The sequence below is a fragment of the Arachis ipaensis genome, chromosome B10, assembly GCF_059453495.1.
Source record: "Arachis ipaensis isolate K30076 ecotype BB chromosome B10, ASM5945349v1, whole genome shotgun sequence".
Lineage (NCBI taxonomy): Eukaryota > Viridiplantae > Streptophyta > Magnoliopsida > Fabales > Fabaceae > Arachis > Arachis ipaensis.
Genome location: NC_142435.1, coordinates 117520303 through 117544530, shown reverse-complemented (window position 1 = coordinate 117544530; position 24228 = coordinate 117520303). Strand labels below are relative to the sequence as shown.

Below are 24228 nucleotides of genomic sequence, written 5' to 3'. Positions count from 1 at the left end.
TTTGAGGTGCCTTTTGCGAGATGATTTGGAGATCCCTCCTCCTGCGAATCCTCCATTTATCATGTGAACGTGCCTCTCCAGAGTGCGGGGTGGTCGTTCAGCTCGTCCGACCTCTTCATCCCTTCTTCTTTTTCTGGGTTCATTCGTTTTGTTGGCTAAGTATCAATCTAGTCGTCCCTCTCTTACCAATTTTTCTATGACATTCTTTAAGTCGAAGTACTCGTTTGTAGGATGTCCATAGATTCGGTGGTATTCACAGTTATGTCCGATTTTCCCCTCCTTTTTTGCTTTTGATTGGACGAGGTGGTGGAATCTTCTCAGTATGGTATACTTCTCGGAAAACGTCCACAAGAGACACCCGAAGAGGTGTGTAATTGTGGTAATTTTTAGGCTTCTCTCCGTGTTGATCTTCTTTTTTCTTGGACTCTTTATCCTTATCCCGGGAGGAGTAGGAGAATTCGGATTTTGAGGTCTCTCCCAACCGAGAATTTTCTTCCATGTTGATATACTTCTCTGCTCGTTCTTGCACTTCATTTAAAGGTGTTGGGTGTTTCTTTGATATAGAATAACTAAAGGGTCCTTCCCACAGGCCATTGATGAGACCCATGATGGCTGCTTCTGTTGGTAGGCTTTGTATGTCCAGGCATGCTTTATTGAATATTTCCATGTAAGATCGAAGACTCTCCCAATCTCCATGTTTGATTCCTAATAGGCTCGGGGCGTGCTTGGCTTTATCCTTCTGATTGAAAAATCTGGCAAGAAACTTCTTGGCTAAGTCATCAAAATTTGTAATGGATCTGGGAGGCAGACTATCGAACCACTTAATAGCTGTCTTTGTTAGGGTTGTCGGGAAGGCTTTGCAACGAATAACATCCGAGGCATCGGTGAGATACATTCTGCTTCTGAAATTGCTGAGATGATGGCTTGGATCGGAGGTACCGTAGTATGGGGTCATGTCCGGAGCTTTAAAATCCTTCGGAACTTTAGCTTTCATGATTTCTTTGGTGAAGAGATTTTGATCTTTGGGGGGGGGGGGAGGGGGGTTGTCCTCGTGACCGGGTTGAATGGTTTTGGTTTTTAGGTTGGCTTCGAGTTTTAGGAGCTTGTCCTCTAACTCTCGGCGTCGCCTAGTTTCTCTTCGGAGGTTTCTTTCGGCTTCACGCTGGAATTCGGCCTCCTGATCAAGCTGCTTAAGCCGATTTTGTTGTTCTCGGAGGGCTTCTAAAATTTATGTATTTGGAGAATGCTTTTCTCAGTTTTGCTGAGATGTATCTTTGGGTGTAGTGTCCGCGTTCTTGTGCGGCGTCCGATTTTCTAAATCAGAATTATGATCGTTGGTGATGTCGTCCGCCATGATGATGGGATGACTTTCAGGTCCCCGGCAACGGCGCCAATGTTCCGAGGGTTACCTGAAACTGAAGGTCGATCTCGGATAAGATCTGTTGTGGTGGCCAGAGCTGTCGTGTCCGACCTGATGGAACTGGTGGAATTGGAGATGCTGCTGATCCTTCGTCACCGGAGGGTGGTGGTACCTACAAGAGACTCCGATGCTTAAGTTAGCATGGGCTTTTAGCAAGTTTTTAGTAGAATCAGAGTATGAGTTATACCTGGGTGCTCCAGTGTATTTATAGTAGTGTGGAGTGACCTTCTTGATAAGATAAGTTAGTTATCTTATCTTATCTTTGAGTGAAGTCATCTTATCTTTAAGGGAAACTGCCCTTATCTTTCTAGGCTTTGGCTGCCTTTAGATTGGGCTATGTTCCTTCGTTTGGGCCTTTCTTGGGCCTTTGTAGCGATTTGGCCGAACTCCTTGAGAGGAGGTCGGGTATTCCTGACCTGAAGAGGTCGGTCGACTTGTCTTCAATCAGCCCGGGTCATACAGCTCGACCCAGGGCATGAACACCAACTTTCATCAACATTCTTTCTGGCAACAGACTAATTGCTGCTCCTTCATCGACCAATACCTTGTTGATGCATATACCGCTTATACAAGCAGTAATATGTAGAGGTCAAAGATGTGACTTTTGCTTTTTAGTTGGCTTTTTGAAACATCCCAACTCTTACTCCTCACATACAAAGACAAAAGCCTCTTCATCTTCCACATCATAATCTTCACTCAAATCTGTTAGTATGATAGAGATAGTGCCCACCATATCTTCATCTCCTTCATCGAAATATTTCTCATCAATGTCAACATCTTTTTCCTTAACTTCATCCAAGATGACTGCAACATACTTGCCCTTCTCTATTTTAGTTGGAGAAGGAATTCATTTAGGATATGTTTCCCTATCAGACGAAAAACCTATACAGGTATGAACAGAGGAAGTTGCCCCTTATCTGTTGAAGTCGATGGTCTTCCTGATACCATTTGACGTCCAAATCTCCCACCTCGATTTCCTCTGGCCCTTCCTCGATAATAAGAGTAACGGCCTCGATTAAAGCCTTGATGACCTCTTTGAGGTTGACACCTATATTGCACATCTCGACTGCGAAATTCTTGATAATTTTTAATTCATTAAACTCCCAAGGCTTGTGAGTGACTCAGCGAAGGAGGAAAGTTCCCTTGAGGATTTCAAGAACTTTGACCTTCTTGTCTTCGAGAAGGATGACTTTAACGAACTTGTTCTTCCTTATGAGCCAATTATTTTTTCATTCTTTCCTTCTCAAAAATTGCTGCAGTTTCAACATCGAAAACAGCATCACATCAAGGACATATAAAAACATCTCAATTTTTTAATTTCTACTGCATCAAGAATTCTAGCAATCCCTCACCCAAATCAGGATATACTGCACGCACATTGGTTTCAAAGTCTCCTAAAGCAGAATTGAACTCAAAGGAGGTAAAGCCAGCCATATTGACCCCCTTGAAGTGAGGCTCAGATAAATTTGCTCCAGTGTCAAAAGGATCAGTATGAACTTTCATATCTTTTTTACCATCATCAAACTTCAATCTTCCTTCCATAATTGCTTCTTGAATCAAGTCCCTAAAACGGGCACAATTATTAGTTGAATGGCTAGTTGCTTGATGAAATTTACAATAAGGATTTCCTTTCAAATCTTTTATCAAAAGCAATGTCTTGCCTTCTGGCAAAAATAATTGTTTATCTTTAAGAAACACATCAAATATTTGTTCCGATTTCAAAATATCGAAATTATACTTTTTCCACTCTTATATTTCAAATCATTAGATTTTTCAACATTTGCAATTTTCTTAAGCAAAGAACAAATATAAGGTGGACCTTTCTTTAATTCAACCAAATAAACTTCAGAAAATTCAACATCAGACTCTTCACTCGAAGAACCCATTTCCACATACGACACCTTTTCTTTTCGAGCAAAAAATTTACTATTATACTTTTTCTCATTTCTAAGTTTTTCTTTTTCTTTTTTTTTTGAAGAATTTCTACTTGACGAATCCTTTCAGCCAAATGAGCTAAAATCGGGTACATGTACATTGAGCAACTTTCGATGCATATAAAATTCTAATCTCATGGTAGCTATCTTTATCACTTCACTTTAGGAAGTGAAACATAGCATTGACTTCTGGCATTCTTAAATCGAATCATAAAATCTTCGATTGACTCTCCATCTTCACGTTTTAAAGCAACTAAATCCGTAATTGTCACATTCAACTCACCTCTATAAAATTAAGAATGAAAAGCACTTTCTATCTATATCCAAGTTTCAATCGAATTAGGTCTTAAATTTGAAAACCAAATAAAAGCATTCTTTGTCAACGAAGAATGAAAGAATTTCATTTTCAAATTCTCATCATTTGCCAAGTTGCCTAATTCGATCACCTATCGAGCAACATGCTCAGTGGTTGATTCGCCCACTTCTCCGACAAATTTTGTTATTATCTTAGGATTCTTAACACCCCTAAGCACTTCTGCCATCTGCACTACAACAAAGAAAGCGGAAACAAAATATGGTTGATTCATAAATCCCACATTGATTTTGACCTTATTAAGAATATCTTCAACTATTCTTGTCACCTGATAATGTTCACCTCGTTGATTAACATGCATCCTGGCTAACACTTCATCTGCATTTTGACCATGCCGAACTACATGATTCACATCTCCACCAAGATTTATATTATCATCTCTATTCCTAAGAGTATTCCCCAAATCTTCTGGATCCACTTCTCCATTTCGACGACCACCTTCATCATAATCAACTATTCGAGCAATTCGTTCCACTTGTCTAGCCAAATACTTGAATTTTGTTTCATGATCAGCTATCATGGGGTTCAAGATGGTGTATTCAGGATGGTGTATTGGTGATTGATTATTAACCGCTCCCTATGCATTTTCAAATCTAATTGGAGGCACATAACCACTCATGGGTGGAGTGTAACCAGGAAAAAGACCAAAAGGAGGCTATCCAGCGGTTATAGGCAGTTGTGTTTGTGTTGGAGAAGTTCGTGGGCATTGATTGCGCCCATTATTCCCCAAAGATAGATTAATAACTGTCATATTTTTCCCAGACCCAACTCCTGGGTTTTGGTTGCGACTTTCTATATGTGACGCTAATTCTACAATAGTTTGAGCAACTACTACAGGAATATGATTATTTGTAGATGATCCAACATTAACATTAAAAATTTTGTGTCATACATACAATTTTTTCACTTCTAAGATGCATAAACTAAATCATTACCAAATTTCTGACACACTTTTCAAAATTGTCCCACCGGACGTGTCATTTTGTTATGCAGATTTTTAATAAAATTTGGGTTGGTTCGATATCTAGTGATCTGGGAGCGAAATCTACTCATATTTATGCGTACCAGTTTTGAGTTTTGCACCAAAGATTCTATTTCTTGATCGAAAAGACAATGAAAAACTTGAAATGTAAAAGAATATAAATGACTTCAAATTAAAGAAAAGCAATAAAATACCTTCAACAAAGTCGAAGGACTTTGAATTCAAATACAATGCAGAAAATGTTAAAGGAAGAACAAGAAAAACTTTGCAAAAGAAAGTAAATTTGCAGGAAAGGAAAAATTACAAGGAATCTAAAAGGAATTTAAAAGAGACATGGAAGGAATCCGATAGAAAAGAAAACTCTGAGCAAGATCAAAAAGTCTTTGGAGATGTGAAATTACAAGAGTCTTTTTCTGAAAATGAATTCCAACTTTTACTCCTTCCAACTCTGTCTATTTATATCCCTTTTCAACCACTCCAATTCCATCACGTCCTCCATATGATAGAAAACTTAAGTGTAACTGTTCCTGCCATATAAATGATGGACTAACCATCTTCAACTGCTTTTAACATTTAAAACTTTTCACTTGCTTCGATTATGGAATCGATGCTTTGATCACGAACACATGTCCTCGACAAACATTTTCGATCTGTCCACCTTACTTGTTGATAACCTCTCTTCGATGAACTAAAAAAAAAACCCTTCTCGATAATATTCAAACAATATTCTCGATATGCTCATCGTTAATTTGAATTATTTGTTGACCATTAGGAGGACAGAACAATCCCTGGCAATGAGGACTATAGTCTCTGATGGCTTTCTTCTTCCTCCTCTTCTCCGCCGCCATTACCGTCTCTTCATCTCAGAAATCATTCAGACCAAAAGCATTGGTCATCCTAGTGACTACTGCGACAAAAACTATGTCTCCTCCACCTATTTCCCGTCCCTGTGGCTTCGCCCAATGCTCCCTCACCAGCTTCACCTCCTGTGGCACTTGCAATGACCCTCCTTGCCTAGGATGCAACAACAACACCTGTGACCTCATACCAAACAACACCATCACCCACACCACCACTGGTGGTGAGCTCGCCAAAGACGCCGTGTCCATACAATCCACTAACGGCTTCAACCCAAGTCAAAATGTCACCGTTTTGTGCTTCCTCTTCTCCTGCGCTCCCACTTTCCTCCTCAAATTGGATTGTCCTTCGTTCCTTTCTTCCCACTGCAACCACCCTCTGTTTTGGATTTCTCTGTTATAGTCGTTGACAGAGACAACACCGTGTGTGAAAACGATGACATCACTGTGTGCTTTTGGTTTGAATTATTTCTGAGCTGAAGAGACGGTGATAGTGGCGGAGAAGAAGAGGAAGAAAAAAGCTACTAGAGACTATTTTATCCTCCATTAGTGAGTCACGACAAAAAATAGATTGAAAACTGTTTTGTCCAACGGAAAAAAAAATTTATTTGTATATTTATTTTTCTTAGAGACTAAAATATCCACTTTTAAAATATTTGGGGGACTGATTTCACTAAATACTCAAATAAAGTTAAGTTTCCACAGTTAAGTTATTATTGGATTCAACCATGTTTGGATTCAATCATATTATAGCACATTTTAGCACGGTGTTAGCGATTATTATTAATCAATGATAAGACTAATAAGTGAATTAGTTTCATACAGAACGTACTATTTACACTTGTAACCTCCAAGGAAGGAAAAAGAATGACGAGACACAAACGTTAACTATAAAAAAGGATTAGTGAACTCTGAAGTGATTTCTATAATGGCATCTTTTGCGCCAGCCTCCTCCTAGTTTCCATTATGGCAAGGTATCTCCTTTCTGATAAATCTTTAATTGCATCTTGGTATTGCTGTTCAACCTTTGCTAACTCTATTCTTAACTCATCCTGAGGTTCAGACACGGAAGAAACATTGGGGGGATGAGTGGAGGAGGAGTTCATCATACCATCACTTTCCATGTCATGTGATACCTCAGTTTCATAATCAAACGAGGATTGACTACCTCCGATCGTCCTAGTAAGACCCAAGTCTGCAAATTCTGAGTTAGCAGACACCAATGAAGCCAATGAAACCATGGACAAATTCTTGCCGGCTAAGTTAGACGTTGCAGAAGTATACGACATCTCTGAACGCAAATCATCTGCCATTGTTCCTTCTTGAAGACCAATGCTTGCTTGAGACCATGCCTTGTGAAAAGTTGTATTCTCATTGTTTCCTCTTTGTGCTGACCTTGAAATCAATGTTGTACCTGCATTTTTATTTGCAGTTTGGCTACCACCTTCCGAACTATTTTTGAACATTGAAAACCCAGAGCTGTTCTGTTGGCTCGAGTGTGTCCATCTAACATTTGGAGAAGCCAGATGATCAACCGGTACACAAGGTTTCCAATCAGGAACCAAAGTCATCAATAACAAGTCAATTATCTCAGCTATGAATTTAACATTCTGCTGAGCAAGATCAAGTTGCTCAACCATTTCCGTTGAAACTGAGATGGCTGTATCACTGCTGAGGTAAAATATGAAATGGATATTTCTTGCCCGCCCTGCATGCATGAGTACATAATTTTCTACCATTAAACTATGGAAACAGTTGTTAGGAGTAGAATAAGCTACTAGTTATACTAACCACTCTGATCAGCTATTCGGAGAACTAAAGACACCGAGTTCTCATCATTTTCTTCGCCTCTCAGAAAGAAAATATCACTTCCCTTCTGCCTTCGTATCTCAACACATGGAGAAGGTGTTCCATCATCACCATTATTATTATAAAATACAGCAGTCACTGGTAGCTCATTGGTACCACCAGGATCCATGGGAATGGATCCTATTCGTGCACTAGCAGGACCTTCTGACATCAGGCAACGATTTTCAAAGGCTCCAAATTTGGGAAGAACAATATCTGGTAATGGAAGAGGACGATTTGTTACTGAACCATTGGCTTGGAGAAAAGGATCCATGAGAAGCTCCTTAGCTGACAATCTTTGAGATGCAGGGACAAGACATTTCTCAATAAATGATTTTACATCTGGATCTTTGACTTTAGAAAGACCAAAGGGCTTTACACCCTGCAGTATTAATGTGTATATGTATCCATTACATGACAAAAAATTTCCTAAACTACTCTAAAGAAGAAGAAAATAAATATATAATCAATAATTGTACTGACAGTTGAAACTTTCTTGAATATCTGAGCTGAATTTCTACATTCACTGTAAGGATACTCAGAAGTCACCAACTCAAGCATGCACATCCCGAAAGAATATATGTCAACTAGCTCATTGTAACTTTCATCATACAGTTCAGGTGCCATAAACTCCGGAGTTCCTACCAAGGTTAATTAAGTGTAAATACAAACTGAATCTGAATTAGAAAAAAAAAGATTCCCCTGGTACTTTTAAAGCTATGAGATGGTAGAACTTACTGAGCACTTTTCTTACTGCTTCAACAATACAAAGGATGAAAATAAATTAACAGGAAACAAAAATTGCAGATTAACACAAACATACCAATTACGCTCTTAGCATTACCCTCTTTCAAGAGAGTTGCTAATCCCAGATCTCCAATTTTCACTTCTCCTTGGTGACCGTTTATAAATATATTATCACATTTCAGGTCCCTATGTATAATTGGAGGGCTGTGATTATGGAGGTAGCTTAAACCCATTAAAATTTGTCTGGCCCATCCCTTAATAGCCTTAATGTTGATCTTCTTGTGTCTCTTACAATACCTAAATCAAACATCAAATCCACTAACACAAAGGTTGATTTCACAATAAAAGGTAAAACCATATTATATACATCAACAGAGGATAAGGAACTTACTGTCTGAGGCTCCCCGAGGTGAAAAGCTCTGTAATCATGTTAACTGTCCTGTGTTTGTCGTCAATCCAAGAATTGTAGAACCTTACTATGTTATTGTGTTTCAATGACCTCAAGAGATGCACCTCCGAGTACAGCCTCTCTAAGTCATCTGGTGACTGTAGTACTTCATCAATCCGAACCTGGCTCCAAGCAACTTCGAGTCCATTGACTTCATCAAATGCCCTGTAACTGATGGACCGCAAATTAAGGAAAACAAAACTTCTCATACGATAAAACTCATCTGAATCCTAGCTACAAGATGCACTACATTGGTATCCTAACTTCTAAATTGGCTTGGAATTCAAAATGCATTTATATTTTGAATAAGAAAAACATTAAATATAGAAGTAAAATAATCAAATAAAACCAGAATGAAGAAGAAAGAATACACAGTCTTGAAAGCTCCTTTGCCGATCATTTCTTTATACTGTTGTAAACATCGAAAACAGCATTAGCTCAATGCATGAGAGGCCACGTTTTGTCCAATAGAAAAAAAGAAATGATAATGAAGAATACAGAGAATTGCATTACCTTAATGTAGCGACCGGTAGGATCAATTTCAAGCACATCGGGATCAAGAGGCTCTAGATGCCCTGCACCTTCGTCTGAGCTTGATGTTCCCACCATAATCTACACCTACACCCTCCTACAAATTTATAATCCCTACCCTACATAAACATCAAAAGAACAATTTCCAATATATCAATTTTTAACAAATTGTAGCACACACATAGAAAGTTAGGGGAATGTCTCTAAAATCTACACAGAGAAAAGCAAAAAGCATGCATATAGATGGAGATGGGGTTAGCTGGGGAAATGCAATGCAATGCAATGATCGAAATCATAAAAAAAAAAAATAATAAAAAAAAAAAAGGAATGAAAACAGAAAACAGCGTACCGTAATGCAGGACCCTCTGAGCTTAATTTCTCAGGAGGAATTTCGTAGAGTTTAGAGAGAGAAAGGGGCATCAGATAGAGAGAGAAAATGGAACCCTAATCAGATAAGGGAGAGAAGGAGAAAGAAAAAAAGGAAAGGAAAATTGGGGAAGGGAAGGGAGTGTCGTGTGGTTTGGTGAGGTGTCGTACCCGATGAATCGCTTCTTACCAACACAGACGTCTCTCTCTCCCGCTCACTCTAAAAACGGATATAACTTCCCTAACGCACTCCCTCTATTTAATATTTATACCTTACCCCTCCAACCATTATGATTATTTGAACCAAATATTAATAGATATCAAAATAGAGTTTAATTTTTATATATTGATAATGTTTTTAAATGCAAAGGTGTATTGTTAAAAAATTAAAATTAATTAATTTTTAAATTTATTAAAAAATTATCTAAAAATGTAAATTTAATTAAATAATTATGTAAAATTTTTTACATTGTTAAAACATTAAAATAAAACTCATTAAAATATACTAAAAAGATATATCTATCTTTTAATATAAATCAGCATAGTCAAACAAAAACAAAACTTCAAACTAATTTTTTTTAGTTATATCTTTTTAAAACTTTGTTTTTTGCTTAATCTTTACTTATTATTAGTTCCCTAAAAAGATCGAAACAAGTTTTATCCATAAATTAATTTAATATATAAATTTAATTTTCATATCTTATCAGTGTAAATAAATTTTTTATATATATTCAATGATGTATGTCACATTACTTAAAATAACTAATTTTCAAAACTAATATTCAAAAAATTATCTAAATAGATAAATTTAATTAGATGTCTATGTAAATTTTTTTATATTGTTACTACATTAAAATTAAACTCTATATTATATATCAAATCATGCATCGCATAAAAAATGTAATAATTTCATATTCACTACTTAAATAAAAATTTCTTAGGTACTTTCAAAGCAATTCAAATTATGTTTCTTATACCATTTATAAGAAAAAAATAATTTAGTCGAAAAACAATGTAAATTATTGCATCTATGAAAATTACTTTAATCAAAACCCTATTGAAAAATAGATTAATTTTGGCCGTTACTTTTTTAAAAGTTATATGTTTATACTTCTAAATAATTACTATTCATTTTTTAGACAAATAGTAGATTTAAATTTTAAACCAAATTCTTCAACCGTGGAGAGTTAAGTTAGAGTGTATAAAGATTCTGAAGTTTAGATCAGAAAAAGAAGAGAGTGGAAGAGTTAGTTATGCAACAGGACATATGAATTGTAGTCCAAGTTAGTTAGAGTTGGTTATTAAGCTTTGTTAAATTGGTTAGGAGTTGTATAAGAAGTTTTGTATTCTATAGTTCAATTCTATAAGCTTGAATTCTCTATACCCTCTTTCTTTCTTTTTGTTCTCTCTTAAGTCTTCTGGTTCATTGAGCAAAGGTTTTGGTTTTTTTGCTATCAAAGCATGCTTTTCAGAATTCTATTATGGTATCTAGAGCTTGGGTATTGATTGATCCATGACATCTCCTTCTACTGATTTTGCAACCTCAACAAATATGACAATTAATAATTCAAATATCAGCATCAACAGTGTGTTGTCAACACAAATTCTTGCACAAAGGCCTTTTAATCTGATTCAAGATAAACTGAAAAAAAATAATCATAAGACTTGGGAACAGTAAGCACTTGCTATCATCAGAGGACAAAGATTGCAAGATCATCTGCACAAAGAAAAGATACCAAAGTAGTTTGACAATCACAAAAATCAAAGAGCTGGTATTGAATCTGATAAATCAACTCAATGAATTCAAGATGATCGAAATCTTATTTCATGGTTATTATCTTCAATTGATTCAAATTTCAAGCCAAAAATGGTAGGATGTATATACAGCTATCAAATTTGGGAGAGAATTGAAAGTTACTTTGTAGAATCCACAGAATTCTGGATTAAACAGTTGAAAGCTCAACTCAAGATTATCAAGAAACAAGGTCTTATAGCTTTTGACTACATCTTAAATATCAAGACCACCATAAATACTTTAGCTGTATTGGGGAAGCCTCTTAAACCTGAAAAATAGATTTAAGCTATTTTGGATGGACTGCCAGAAAAGTATCAAATGCTATTTACCACCATTAATGCAAAGCCAGAAATGTATACCTTATGTGAGGTAGAAACAATTCTTTTGACATATGATGACATGTTAGAGAAATATCAAAAATCTAAAATTGTTATGGTCTAAGCAAATCTGATGAATCACACCACATATCCCACCATACCCAACTTCAACAGGGTACTGGTGGTAGAAGAGGAAGAAGTGGAGGACGAATGCCTAGAAGAGGCAAAACCTTCTACACATTTCTAAGACCACAGTGTCAGGTATGTGGACGTAAAGGTCATATAGATTGGTGTTATTTTCACAGGTTCAATCAAGAAGTGCCTCCACTTACTCAATCTCAGATTCAATCAAGAACCAACAATTTTTCACAAATATCAGTGGCTCCTCAATCAAATTCAACTTTGATACTTCCTCTTCTTCCTCCTACAAATTTATTTCATAATCCTTCAGCATATCTGGCACCTTCATCAACCATATCTGATCCATCCCGGTACCTAGATTCAGGTGCCTCATATCATGTGACACCTGATCAAAATAACATGTTGACTACAGTAGAATACTGGTGCACGAAATTGTGATTACACTTTTCACAACTCCGCACAACTAACCAGCAAGTGCATTGGGTCGTCCAAGTAATACCTTACGTGAGTAAGGGTCGATCCCATGGAGATTGTCGGCTTGAAGCAAGCTATGGTTATTTTGTAAATCTTAGTCAGGAGATTAATGATAAGAGTGATTGTATTTATAAAAAATAAATAACATGAAATAAATAGTACTTGTGATTCAGTAATGAGAAACAGGCTGAGGTTCCGGAGATGCTCTGTCGTCTGAATCTCTGCTTTCCTACTGTCTTCTTCTCTAAACACGCATGGCTTCCTTCAATGGCGAGCTGTATGATCCTCTCGGATGAAAAATACCAGGTATGATCTCTGCACGGCTAATCAACAGTCAGATTTCTCGTCTCGGATGAAAAATACCATGTACAGCTACCGTACGGCTAATCATCTGTCGGTTCCCACTAGCGTCGGAATAGGACCCTTGTCCTTTTGCACACTATCACTGCGCCCAACATTCGCAGGTTTGAAGCTCGTCACAGTCATCCCTTCCCGGATCTTACTCAGAATACCACAGACAAGGTTTAGACTTTCTGGATCCCAGGAATGCTGCCAATTGGTTCTAGCCTATACCACGAAGATTCTAACCTCCGGACTCGGTCCGTGAATTAGAAACCCAAGTGATACGCACTCAAGCTGTCGCCCAATGACTACGTTGAGCTCAGATAGAACGGGAGTGGTTATCAGGCACGCATTCAGAGGTTGAGGATAATGATGAGTGTCACGGATCATCATAATCTCTATATTGAAGTACGAGTGAGTATCTTAGAACAGAATCAAGCATGATTGAATATAAAACAGTAGTAATTGCATTAATCCATTGAAACACAGCAGAAATCCTCACCCCCACCTATGGGGTTTGGAGACTCATGCCGTAGAAGATACAATATGAAGTGTAAAATGTCATGAGATGCTAAATGAATCTCTAAAAGTAGTTTTTATACTAAACTAGTAACTTAGGGTTACAGAAAATGAGTAAATAGGTGTAGATAGTGCAAAATTTCACTTCCGGGGCCCATTTGGTGAGTGTTTGGGCTGAGCTTTCAAGCTTCCACGTGCATATGCCTCCTATTGGAGTTAAACGCCACCCTGGGTGCCAAAATGGGCGTTTAATGCCGAAAAGTATGCCAGTTCTGGCGTTTTACGCCAGAAAGTTTTTGGCTGGCTTTTAACGCTAGTTTGGACCATTAAATCTCGGGCAAAGTATGGACTATTATATATTTCTGAAAAGCCCAAGATGTATACTTTCCAACGCAATTGAGCACGCGCCAATTGGGCTTCTGTAGCTCCAGAAAATCCATTTTGAGTGCAGGAGGGTTAGAATCCAACAGCATCTGTAGTCCTTTCTCAGCCTCTGAATCAGATTTTTGCTCAGGCCCCTCAATTTCAGCCAGAAAATATCTGAAATTATAGAAAAACACACAAACTCATAGTAAACCCCAGAAATGTGATTTTTGAATAAAAACTAATAAAAATATAATAAAAATTAACTAAAATATACTAAAAACTACCTAAAAACAATGCCAAAAAGGGTATAAATTATCCGCTCATCACAACACCAAACTTAAATTGTTCCTTGTCCCCAAGCAACTAAAAACAAAATAGGATAAAAAGAAGATAATATACAGTAAATTCCAAAAACATCATTGAAGATTAGTTTTAATTAGATGAGCGGGACTAGTGGCTTTTTGCTTCTGAACAGTTTTGGCATCTCACTTTATCGTGTGAAGTTCAGAATGATTGGCATCCATAGGAACTCAGAATTCAGATAGTGTTATTGATTCTCTTAGTTCAGTATGTTGATTCTTGAACACAGCTACTTTATGAGTCTTGGCCGTGACCCTAAGCATTTTGTTTTCCAGTATTACCACCGGATACATAAATGTCACAGACACATAACTGGGTGAACCTTTTTAGATTGTGACTCAGCGTTGCTAGAGTCCCCAGTTAGAGGTGCCCAGAGCTCTTAAGCACACTCTTTTTTTGCTTTGGACCACGACTTTAACCGCTCAGTCTCAAGCTTTTCACTCGACACCTTCACGCCACAAGCACATGGTTAGGGACAGCTTGGTTTAGCCGCTTAGGCCAAGATTTTATTCCTTTGGGCCCTCCTATCCATTAATGCTCAAAGCCTTGGATCCATTTTACCCTTGCCTTTTGGTTTAAAGGGTTATTGGCTTTTTCTGCTTGCTTTTTCTTTTTCTTTCTTTTTTTTTTCTTTATTTATTTTTTTCGCCACTTTTTTTCTTTTCTTTTTTTTTCTGCAAGCTTTTCACTGCTTTTTCTTGCTTCAAGAATCAATTTTATGATTTTTCATATTATCAAATAACATTTCTCCTTTTTCATTATTCTTTCAAGAGCCAACAATTTTAACATTCATAAACAACAAATTCAAAAATATGCATTGTTCAAGCATTCATCCAGAAAACAAAAAGTATTGCCACCACATCAAAATAATTAAACTAATTTCAAGATAGAATTCGAAATTCATGCATTTCTTCTCTTTTGCAATTAAAAACATTTTTCATTTAAGAAAGGTGAAGGATTCATAGGACATTCATAGCTTTAAGACATAGACACTAGACACTAATGATCATGTAATAAAGACACAAACATAGACAAAACATAAATCATAGAATTCGAAAAACAAAAAAATAAGAACAAGAAAATTAAAGAACGGGTCCACCTTAGTGATGGTAGCTAGTTCTTCTTCTTGAAGATCCCATGGAGTGCTTTAGCTCCTCAATATCTCTTCCTTGCCTTTGTTGCTCCTCTTTCATGGCCTTTTGGTCCTTTCTGATTTTATGGAGTGCTCTTGTTGAGGTCCATGAGTGGGCTCTCTTGTTTGCTCCATCCTCTTTCTAGTGATGGGATTTTGAGATGAATCTCTCCATCTCTCATGACTCGGAGTTGAAAGTAACTGCCTTCCCTTTCCTCTTTCTAGAGGTTTCTCTGGTCTTAGGTGCCATTAGTGGTTATGGAAAGCAAAAAGCTGAGCTTTTCCACACCAAACTTAAAAGCTTTGCTCGTCCTCGAGCAAAATAAGATAGAAGGGAGTAGAAGAAGAATGATGCAATTAATTTTGAAAACTTATTACTGTATACAAGAAAAATTAAGAAGATTTGAAAAGAATTTGAAAAGATATGTAAGTTTTAAAAACGTTTTGGAAGGAATTGAAAAGAATTAAAAACAGAATTAAAAAAAGAATTGGAAAGATTATTAATTTTTGAAAATAGAAATTGAAAGATGAAAGTTTAAAATATGTTTGATGCAAAAAATTATGAATTAAAACAGGAAAAATTGAAAAAAAATCGAATTGGAAACAAAATTACCTCCCTTGTGTCATCGTGGTGTTAAACGCCCAGAATGCTATCTATTCTGGCGTTTAACGCCCACTTGTCTGCCTATTTGGGCGTTTAACGCCCAGCCAGATACCCTGGCTGGCGTTAAACGCCAGGAATCCTTCTTTACTGGGCGTTTTTCTAAACACCCAGAATGCTGCCTGCATGGGCGTTAAACGCCCATTCTGCTATCCTTACTGGCGTTTAAACGCCAGTAAGCCTGTCTTCCAGGGTGTGCTATTTTTAATGCTATTTTTTATTCCACTTTAATTCTACAGCTGTTTTTGTGACTCCACATGATCATCAACCTAAAGAAAACATAAACTAACAATGGAGAATGAAATGAAAAATTAATTATCATGGATAAATAAGATTGGGTTGCCTCCCAATAAGTGCTTCTTTACTGTCTTTAGCTGGACTTTTACTGAGCTTTTAATTTAGTCTCAGTTTTGAGCATTCTTGCTCAACATTGCCTGCAAGATAATGTTTGTGCTTACTGTACCCTTTGGGTATGAATCTCACAGCTTTATAGTTTGCAATATCTGCAAACCAAGGTACTTCCTGAATGGCAAAGAGTTGCTCATCCGGGAAGGTTTCAGAGATCTCAGTAGGAGGAGGGACGCCTCTGCTACTGGTTCTATCCGGGACAGGTGATCAGCTACTTGCTTCTCTGTCCCCTTTCTGTCTCTTATTTCTATAACAAACTCTTGCAAAAGCAATATCCATCTTATGAGTCTGGATTTTGAATCCTGCTTTGTGAGGAGATATTTTAGAGCAGCATGGTCAGTGTACACAATCACTTTTGATCCCACTAAATAAGATTTGAACTTGTCAATGGCATAAACAACTGCAAGCAACTCCTTTTCTATGGTTGTGTAATTCTTCTGTGCGTCATTCAAAACACGGCTAGCATAGTAAATGATGTGCAGAAGCTTGTTATGCCCCTATCCCAATACTGCACCAATGGCATAGTCCTTGGCATCACACATTAGTTCGAATGGTAATGTCCAGTCTGGTGCAGAAATGACTGGTGCTGTGACCAGCTTAGCTTTCAGAGTCTCAAACGCCTGCAGACACTCTGTGTCAAAGACAAATGGTGTGTCAGCAGCTAGCAGATTGCTCAGAGGTTTTGCAATTTTTGAAAAATCCTTTATAAACCTCCTATAGAATCCTGCATGCCCCAGAAAGCTTCTGATTGCCTTAACATTAGCAGGTAGTGGTAATTTTTCAATTACCTCTACCTTAGCTTGATCCACCTCTATTCCTTTGTTCGAAATTTTGTGCCCAAGGACAATTCCTTCAGTCACCATAAAGTGACATTTCTCCCAGTTTAAAACTAGGTTAGTCTCTTGGCACCTTTTTAGAACAAGTGCTAGATGGTCAAGACAGGAGCTAAATGAGTCTCCAAATACTGAGAAGTCATCCATGAAGACTTTCAGAAATTTCTCTACCATATCAGAGAAGATAGAGAGCATGCACCTCTGAAAAGTTACAGGTGCATTACACAGACCAAATGACATCCTTCTGTAGGCAAACACTCCAGATGGACATGTGAATGCTGTTTTCTCTTGGTCCTAAGGATCTACTGCAATTTGGTTGTAACCTGAATAGCCATCCAAAAAGCAGTAGTATTCATGGCCTGCTAGTCTCTCTAGCATCTGGTCTATGAATGGTAAAGGAAAATGATCCTTCCTGGTGGCTGTATTGAGCCTTCTGTAGTCAATACACATACGCCACCCTGTAACTGTTCTTGTAGGAACCAGTTCATTCTTTTCATTATGAACCACTGTCATTCTTTCCTTCTTAGGGACAACATGGACAGGGCTCACCCAGGGGCTATCAGAAATAGGATAAATAATCCCAGCCTCTGGTAACTTAGTGACCTCTTTCTGCACCACCTCCTTCATGGCGGGATTTAGCCGCCTCTGTGGTTGAACCACTGGCTTAGCTTCATCCTCCAATAGGATCTTGTGCATGCATCTGGCTGGACTAATGCCCTTAAGATCACTTATGGACCACCCAAGAGCTGTTTTGTGTGTCCTTAGCACCTGAATTAGTGCGTTCTCTTCCTGTGGCTCTAAAGCAGAGCTTATGATCACGGGAAAAGTGTCATTTTCTCCCAGAAATGCATATTTTAGGGATGGTGGTAGTGGTTTGAGCTCGGGTTTAGGTGGCTTCTCCTCTTCCTGAGGAGTCTTCAGAGGTTCTTCTGTTTTCTCTAGTTCCTCCATATCAGGCGGAACATCTTTAAAAATGTCCTCTAGCTCTGATTCAAGACTCTCAGTCATATTGACCTCTTCCACCAGGGAGTCAATAATATCAACGCTCAGGCAGTCTTTTGATGTGTTTGGATGCTGCATAGCTTTGACAACATTCAACTTAAACTCATCCTCATTGACTCTCAGGGTTATCTCCCCTTTTTGGACGTCAATGAGGGTTCGTCCAGTTGCTAGGAAAGGTCTTTCTAGAATGAGAGTTGCACTCTTGTGATCCTCCATTTTCAGCACTACAAAGTCAGTAGGGAAGGCAAATGGCCCAATCTTGACAATCATGTCCTCAATTATGCCTGACGGGATTTTAATAGAGCCATCAGCAAGTTGGAGGCATATCCGGGTTGGTTTAACTTCATCAGTCAAACCAAGCTTTTTGATAGTGGATGCAGGTATTAGGTTGATACTTGCCCCAAGATCACATAGAGCTGTCTTGGTACAATCATCCTCTAATGTGCATGGTATCATAAAGCTTCCGGAATCTTTAAGCTTCTCTGGTAAGCTTTTTAGAATGACTGCACTGCATTCTTCAGTGAGGAAAAATTTTTCAGTTTCTCTCCAATCCTTCTTATGACTTACGATATCTTTCATGAACTTAGCATAAGAGGGTATTTGCTCAAGTGCCTCTGCAAACGAAATCTTTATTTCAAGAGTCCTGAGATAGTCTGCAAAGCGGGAAAATTGTTTGTCCTGTTCTGCTTGGCAAAGTTTCTGAGGATAAGGCATCATGGCTTTATATTCTTCAACCTTAATTACTGTAGGTTTACTTCCTATAGAAGTGGTTAGAGAGGCCTGCCTAAGGGGGTTGTTATCAGCACTTGCAGGTGTCTGATCCCTCATTGGCATTTGAATGCCAGAGTTGGGTGCTGTATGGGCATTTAACGCCAGATTGCCACCCTTTTCTGGCATTTGGACGCCAGACTTGGCTATCCACTGGGCGTTCAACACCAATTTCTTACCCTTTTCTGGCATTTGAACGCCAGAATCCTTCCTCTCTGGGCTCTTACTGTCCTCAGAGAGATTTTGGGTAGTGGTTTGGTCATCCTCTGTCAGCTGCTCCTTTCTTGGCTTTCTGCTGCCTTGAGTTAAAACATTCAATGTCTTCCCACTCCTTAAATGAACAGCTTGGCGCTCTTCTGTTATCTATTTAGATAACTTCTGTCTTGTCTGATTCAATTGTGCTTCCATATTCTTGTTAGCCTTTTCAGTGTCTTGTAGCATCTCTTTAAATTCTGCTAACTATTTTGTTATAAAAAGTAATTGCTGAGCAACTTGTTCTGGAGGACTAAGTTCAGTGGATACTGCTTTAGCCTCTTCTTTCATGGAGGACTCACAACTTAAGTACAGGTGCTGATTTCTAGCAACTGTATCAATGAGCTCTTGAGCGTCTTCAATTTTCTTCCTCATGTGTATAGATCCACTAGCTGAGTGGTCTAGAGACATCTGGGCCTTTTCTGTAAGCCCATAGTAAAAGATGTCTAACTGCACCCATTCTGAAAATATTTCAGAGGGGCATTTCCTTAGCATCCCTCTATACCTCTCCCAGGCATTATAAAGAGATTCATTATCCTTTTGTTTAAAGCCTTGGATGTCCAGCTTTAGCTGTGTCATCCTTTTTGGAGGGAAATATTGATTCAGGAATTTGTTTGATAATTGTTTCCATGTTCTTATGCTTGCTATGGGTTAGTTATTTAACCACCTCTTAGCTTGATCTTTTACAGCAAATGGAAACAGTAATAATCTGTAGACATCCTGATCCACTTTCTTATCACGTACTGTGTCAGCAATTTATAAGAATTGTGCCAGAAACTCAGTAGGTTCTTCTTGAGGAAGACCAGAATACTGGCAATTTTGCTGCACCATGATAATGAGCTGAGGGTTTAGCTCAAAATGGCTGGCTCTGATGGGGGGTATACAGATACTACTCCCATATGAAGCAGTAGTGGGGTTAGCATATGACCCCAGAGTCCTTCTGGACTGTTCATTTCCACTTAGGTCCATGATGGAGAAAGGGAAGTGATTTGGATTGTAAAATGAAAATTTTCTCTCTTTTTTTTTTAAAAAATGAAATTAAAAGAGAATAAAATAAAATAAATAAAAGTTTGAATATAAGTTCGAAAATTAGAAGAAAAAGAAATAAAAGAAAATTGAAAACTAAATTAATTAATTAATTAAAAAGATTTGAAAAAGATTGGGTGAGGATTTTCGAAAAATGAAGAGAGAGAAATTGGTTAGAAAGTTTTGAAAAAGATATGTCTTAAAATTAAAGATACTTGTAAGAAAATAAATAAAAGAAAAGTTTTGAAAAAGATTTGATTTTAAGATTTGAGATTAGAAAAGATAAGATAAGTTAGGTAAAAGAAGATAAGGAATTTAAATTAAAAAATTTTGAAATTTAAAATTTAAATTTTGAATTTTGAAAAAGTCAACAATATAAGATAAAGATTTTGAAAAAGATATGATTTTTTTGAAAAAGATTTGAATTTTGAAATTTTAAAACTGAGATAAGATAAACTAAAAATTTTTAAAATAAAAATAAGAATTTTTAAAAGTAAAATTCAAAAATTCAATTAAAATAAAGAGAAAAGATATTTTTGAATTTAATGAGGAAAGAGAAAAACAATAAAATGACACCAAACTTAGAATTTTTAGATCAAAACAAAGAAAACAAACAAGAAAACTTTGAATGTCAAGATGAACACCAAGAACACCTTGAAGATCAAGATGAACACCAAGAACAAATTTTGGAAATCTTTAAGAAAATAAAAATACAAAGGACACCAAGCTTAAAAATTTTTATACTTTGGACACTAATGATTCAAAATTGCACAAGAAAAACAAGGAAAGACATAAAACAAGAAAAACTAAAGATCAAACAAGAAAAATAAACAAGAACAACTTGAAGATTAAGAAAGAACAAGGAACATATAATTAAAAATATAAAGAAAAATAAAAAAAACATGCAATTGACACCAAACTTAAAACATGAAACTAAACTCAAACAAAAGACTCAATTATTAGTTTTTTTTATTTATATAGAAAATTTTGAAAAAAAAAACTAGAAAAAGGAAAACAAGGATTTTAAAATTTTAACCAAAAACAATAATAGAAGACGCAATTTTAGTGACTCTAAATCAAAAAGATAATTTTTTTCCTAATCTAAGCAACAAAATAAACAGTCAGTTGTCCAAACTCGAACAATCCCCGGCAACGGCGCCAAAAACTTGGTGCACAAAATTGTGATTACACTTTTTACAACTCCGCACAACTAACCAGCAAGTGTATTGGGTCGTTCAAGTAATACCTTACGTGAGTAAGGGTCGATCCCACAGAGATTGTCGGCTTGAAGCAAGCTATGGTTATTTTGTAATCTTAGTCAGGAGATTAATGATAAGAGTGATTGTATTTATGAAAAATAAATAACACGAAATAAATAGTACTTGTGATTCAGTAATGAGAAACAGGCTGAGGTTCCGGAGATGCTCTGTCGTCTGAATCTCTACTTTCCTACTGTCTTCTTCTCCAAACACGCATGGCTTCCTTCAATGGCAAGCTGTATGATCCTCTCGGATGAAAAATATCAGGTACGATCTCTGCACGGCTAATCAACTGTCGAATTTCTTGTCTCGGATGAAAAATACCATGTACAGCTACCGCACGGCTAATCATCTGTCGGTTCCCACTAGCGTCGGAATAGGACCCTTGTCCTTTTGCACACTATCACTGCGCCCAACATTCGCAGGTTTGAAGCTCGTCACAGTCATCCCTTCCCAGATCCTACTCGGAATACCACAGACAAGGTTTAAACTTTCCGGATCCCAGGAATGCTACCAATTGGTTCTAGCCTATACCACGAAGGTTCTAACCTCCGGACTCGGTCCGTGGATTAGAAACCCAAGAGATACGCACTCAAGCTGTCGCCCAATGACTACGTTGAGCTCAGATAGAATGGGAGTGGTTGTCAAGCACGCGTTCAGAGGTTGAGGATAATGATGAGTGTCACGGATCATCATATTCTCTATATTGAAGTACGAGTGAGTATCTTAGAACAGAATCAAGCGTGATTGAATAGAAAACAGTAGTAATTGCATTAATCCATTGAAACACAGCAGAGCTCCTCACCCCCACCTATGGGGTTTAGAGACTCATGCTGTAGAAGATACAATATGAAGTGTAAAATATCATGAGGTGCTAAATGAATCTCTAAAAGTAGTTTTTACACTAAACTAGTAACTTAGGGTTACAGAAAATGAGTAACTAGGTGTAGAAAGTGCAAAATTCTACTTCCGGGGCCCACTTGGTGAGTGTTTGGGCTGAGCTTTCAAGCTTCCACGTGCATATGCCTCCTATTGGAGTTAAACGCCACCTTGGGTTCCAAAATGGGTGTTTAACGCCGAAAAGTATGCCAATTCTGGCGTTTTACGCCAGAAAGTTTTTGGCTGGATTTTAACGCTAGTTTGGGCCATCAAATCTCAAGCAAAGTATGGACTATTATATATTTCTGGAAAGCCCAAGATGTCTACTTTCCAATGCAATTAAGAGCGTGCCAATTGGGCTTCTGTACCTTCAGAAAATCCATTTCGAGTGCCGGAGGGTCAGAATTCAACAGCATCTGCAGTCCTTTCTCAGCATCTGAATCAGATTTTTGCTCAGGTCCCTCAATTTCAGCCAGAAAATACCTAAATTACAGAAATATATACAAACTCATAGTAAAGCCCAGAAATGTGATTTTTGAATAAAAACTAATAAAAATATAATAAAAAGTAACTAAAATATACTAAAAACTACCTAAAAACAATGCCAAAAAGGGTATAAATTATCTGCCCATCAAATACCATGAGCCAGATTAGGTTTAGATTGGTAATGGTGAAGGTATTTTCCTTCAACATATAAGCAATGCTTTACTCTATTCTATACACACTCTAAAGGATGATTTTCTTTGCAAAAATGAATTCATAGTCCTGAAAATCACCAAGAACTTAATGAGTGTATCAAAGTTTGCTGAAGATAATAAGGTTTACTTTCAGTTTTATGCATCATACAATGTTATTAAATGTGAATTTACTCATAAAGTTCTTCTGCAGGGTTATAGGAATGGTGGATTATACAAATTCATTAACATTACTGTTCCATAAGCTAATCCTGGGAATCTATCTCCATCCTTACCTTCTATACATTACTTTTTCTTTGATTTGTGGCATCAGAGATTAGGAAATTCTGCTTATAATACTATAAAATTGATCTTATCAGAATGTAATATCAAACTTCAAGAATCTAATATAGATTCAGACGTATCTCTTAAATTGTGTGAAAATTGCACTAAAGCAAAAATACATAAAATTCCTTTTTATGTCTCTTTACTGAATTTACTGCTACCTTACAAACTTGTATACTCAAATGTTTAGGGACCAGCTCCCATCATCTCTCATTTAGGATAGAGATATTATGTGACATTCATAGATGCCTTTACTAGATATAGCTGTACTTTTTTACTTACTATTAAATCACAAGTCTATAAGGCTTTTAGATAATACAAAGCATATATTGAGAACTTAACAAATTGCAAGATAAAAGAACTACAAACTAATAATGGAACTAAATACACCTCTCACCAATTCTCTGAATACTTGATAGAGGAAGGCATCCATCATGGATTCTCATGCTCTAATACACCAGAACAAAATGACTTGGTTGAAAGAAAGCATAGACACTTAAATTGAGATGAGTCTAGCTATGCTTTCCATAGCCAAAATGCTATTGATTTATTGTGATGAGGTTGTGATGATTGCTACCTTTCTAATTAATCAATTACCATAAAATTATTGTCAAATAAATCTCACAAAAACCAAATTATACTATGTTAAGAGTTTTTGGCAGTGCTTGTTACCCTTGACTTAGACCTTACAATAAACACAAACTAGAAAGTAGGTCACATAAATGTGTTTTTATTGGATATTCCTTATATTACAAGGGTTATAAATGTTTACCACCTAATGGTAAGGTTTATATGTCGAGACATGTAAAATTTAATGAGTCTTTTTTTTTTCTATCATAAATTATTTACTGCATCATCTCATTAAATTATTGACAAGTCTGATCGGTTAATTATGATTATGCTCCTCTTTTCTCTAATACATCTTTTTCTTCAACCACATTACCACTTAGTTTAGCTCAGACTGTTTCTTCACAGACAAAAAATCAAACAGATCACTCTTCACAAGTTTCACATATCTCTCCTACTCCAGACACTCAGAGAGAAATTTCTCTTAATGTAATAAGACCACAGCATAATCAATCTCTGCAGTCTATTGATATTACTATTCCTATGCCTCAAGAGGCTAAAGTTATAGGTTGTAAGTTGGTATTTACTATTAAGAGACAACT

At 36.9% G+C, this 24228-nt stretch overlaps 1 protein-coding gene across 2 annotated transcripts; it reads right to left on the bottom strand.

Moving 5' to 3' along the window:
• Positions 1-6336: 6336 nt before the first annotated feature.
• LOC107623989 (putative serine/threonine-protein kinase WNK7) lies at positions 6337-9740 on the bottom strand. Of its 2 annotated transcripts, XM_016326407.3 has the most exons (8): positions 9490-9740; positions 9123-9259; positions 8981-9018; positions 8553-8780; positions 8238-8458; positions 7898-8055; positions 7358-7796; positions 6337-7274 (listed from the first exon to the last, which is right to left on the bottom strand). In XM_016326407.3, the coding sequence occupies exons 2-8, from the start codon at positions 9216-9218 to the stop codon at positions 6490-6492; spliced, it is 1965 nt and encodes a 654-aa protein (XP_016181893.1). In that variant the 5' UTR covers positions 9219-9259; positions 9490-9740; the 3' UTR covers positions 6337-6489. The 2 variants fall into 2 exon arrangements, with proteins under 2 accessions (XP_016181893.1, XP_020968872.1); XM_021113213.2 differs by lacking the exon at positions 8981-9018 and having other exon boundaries at positions 9490-9624.
• Between the last annotated feature and the right edge of the window lie 14488 nt (positions 9741-24228).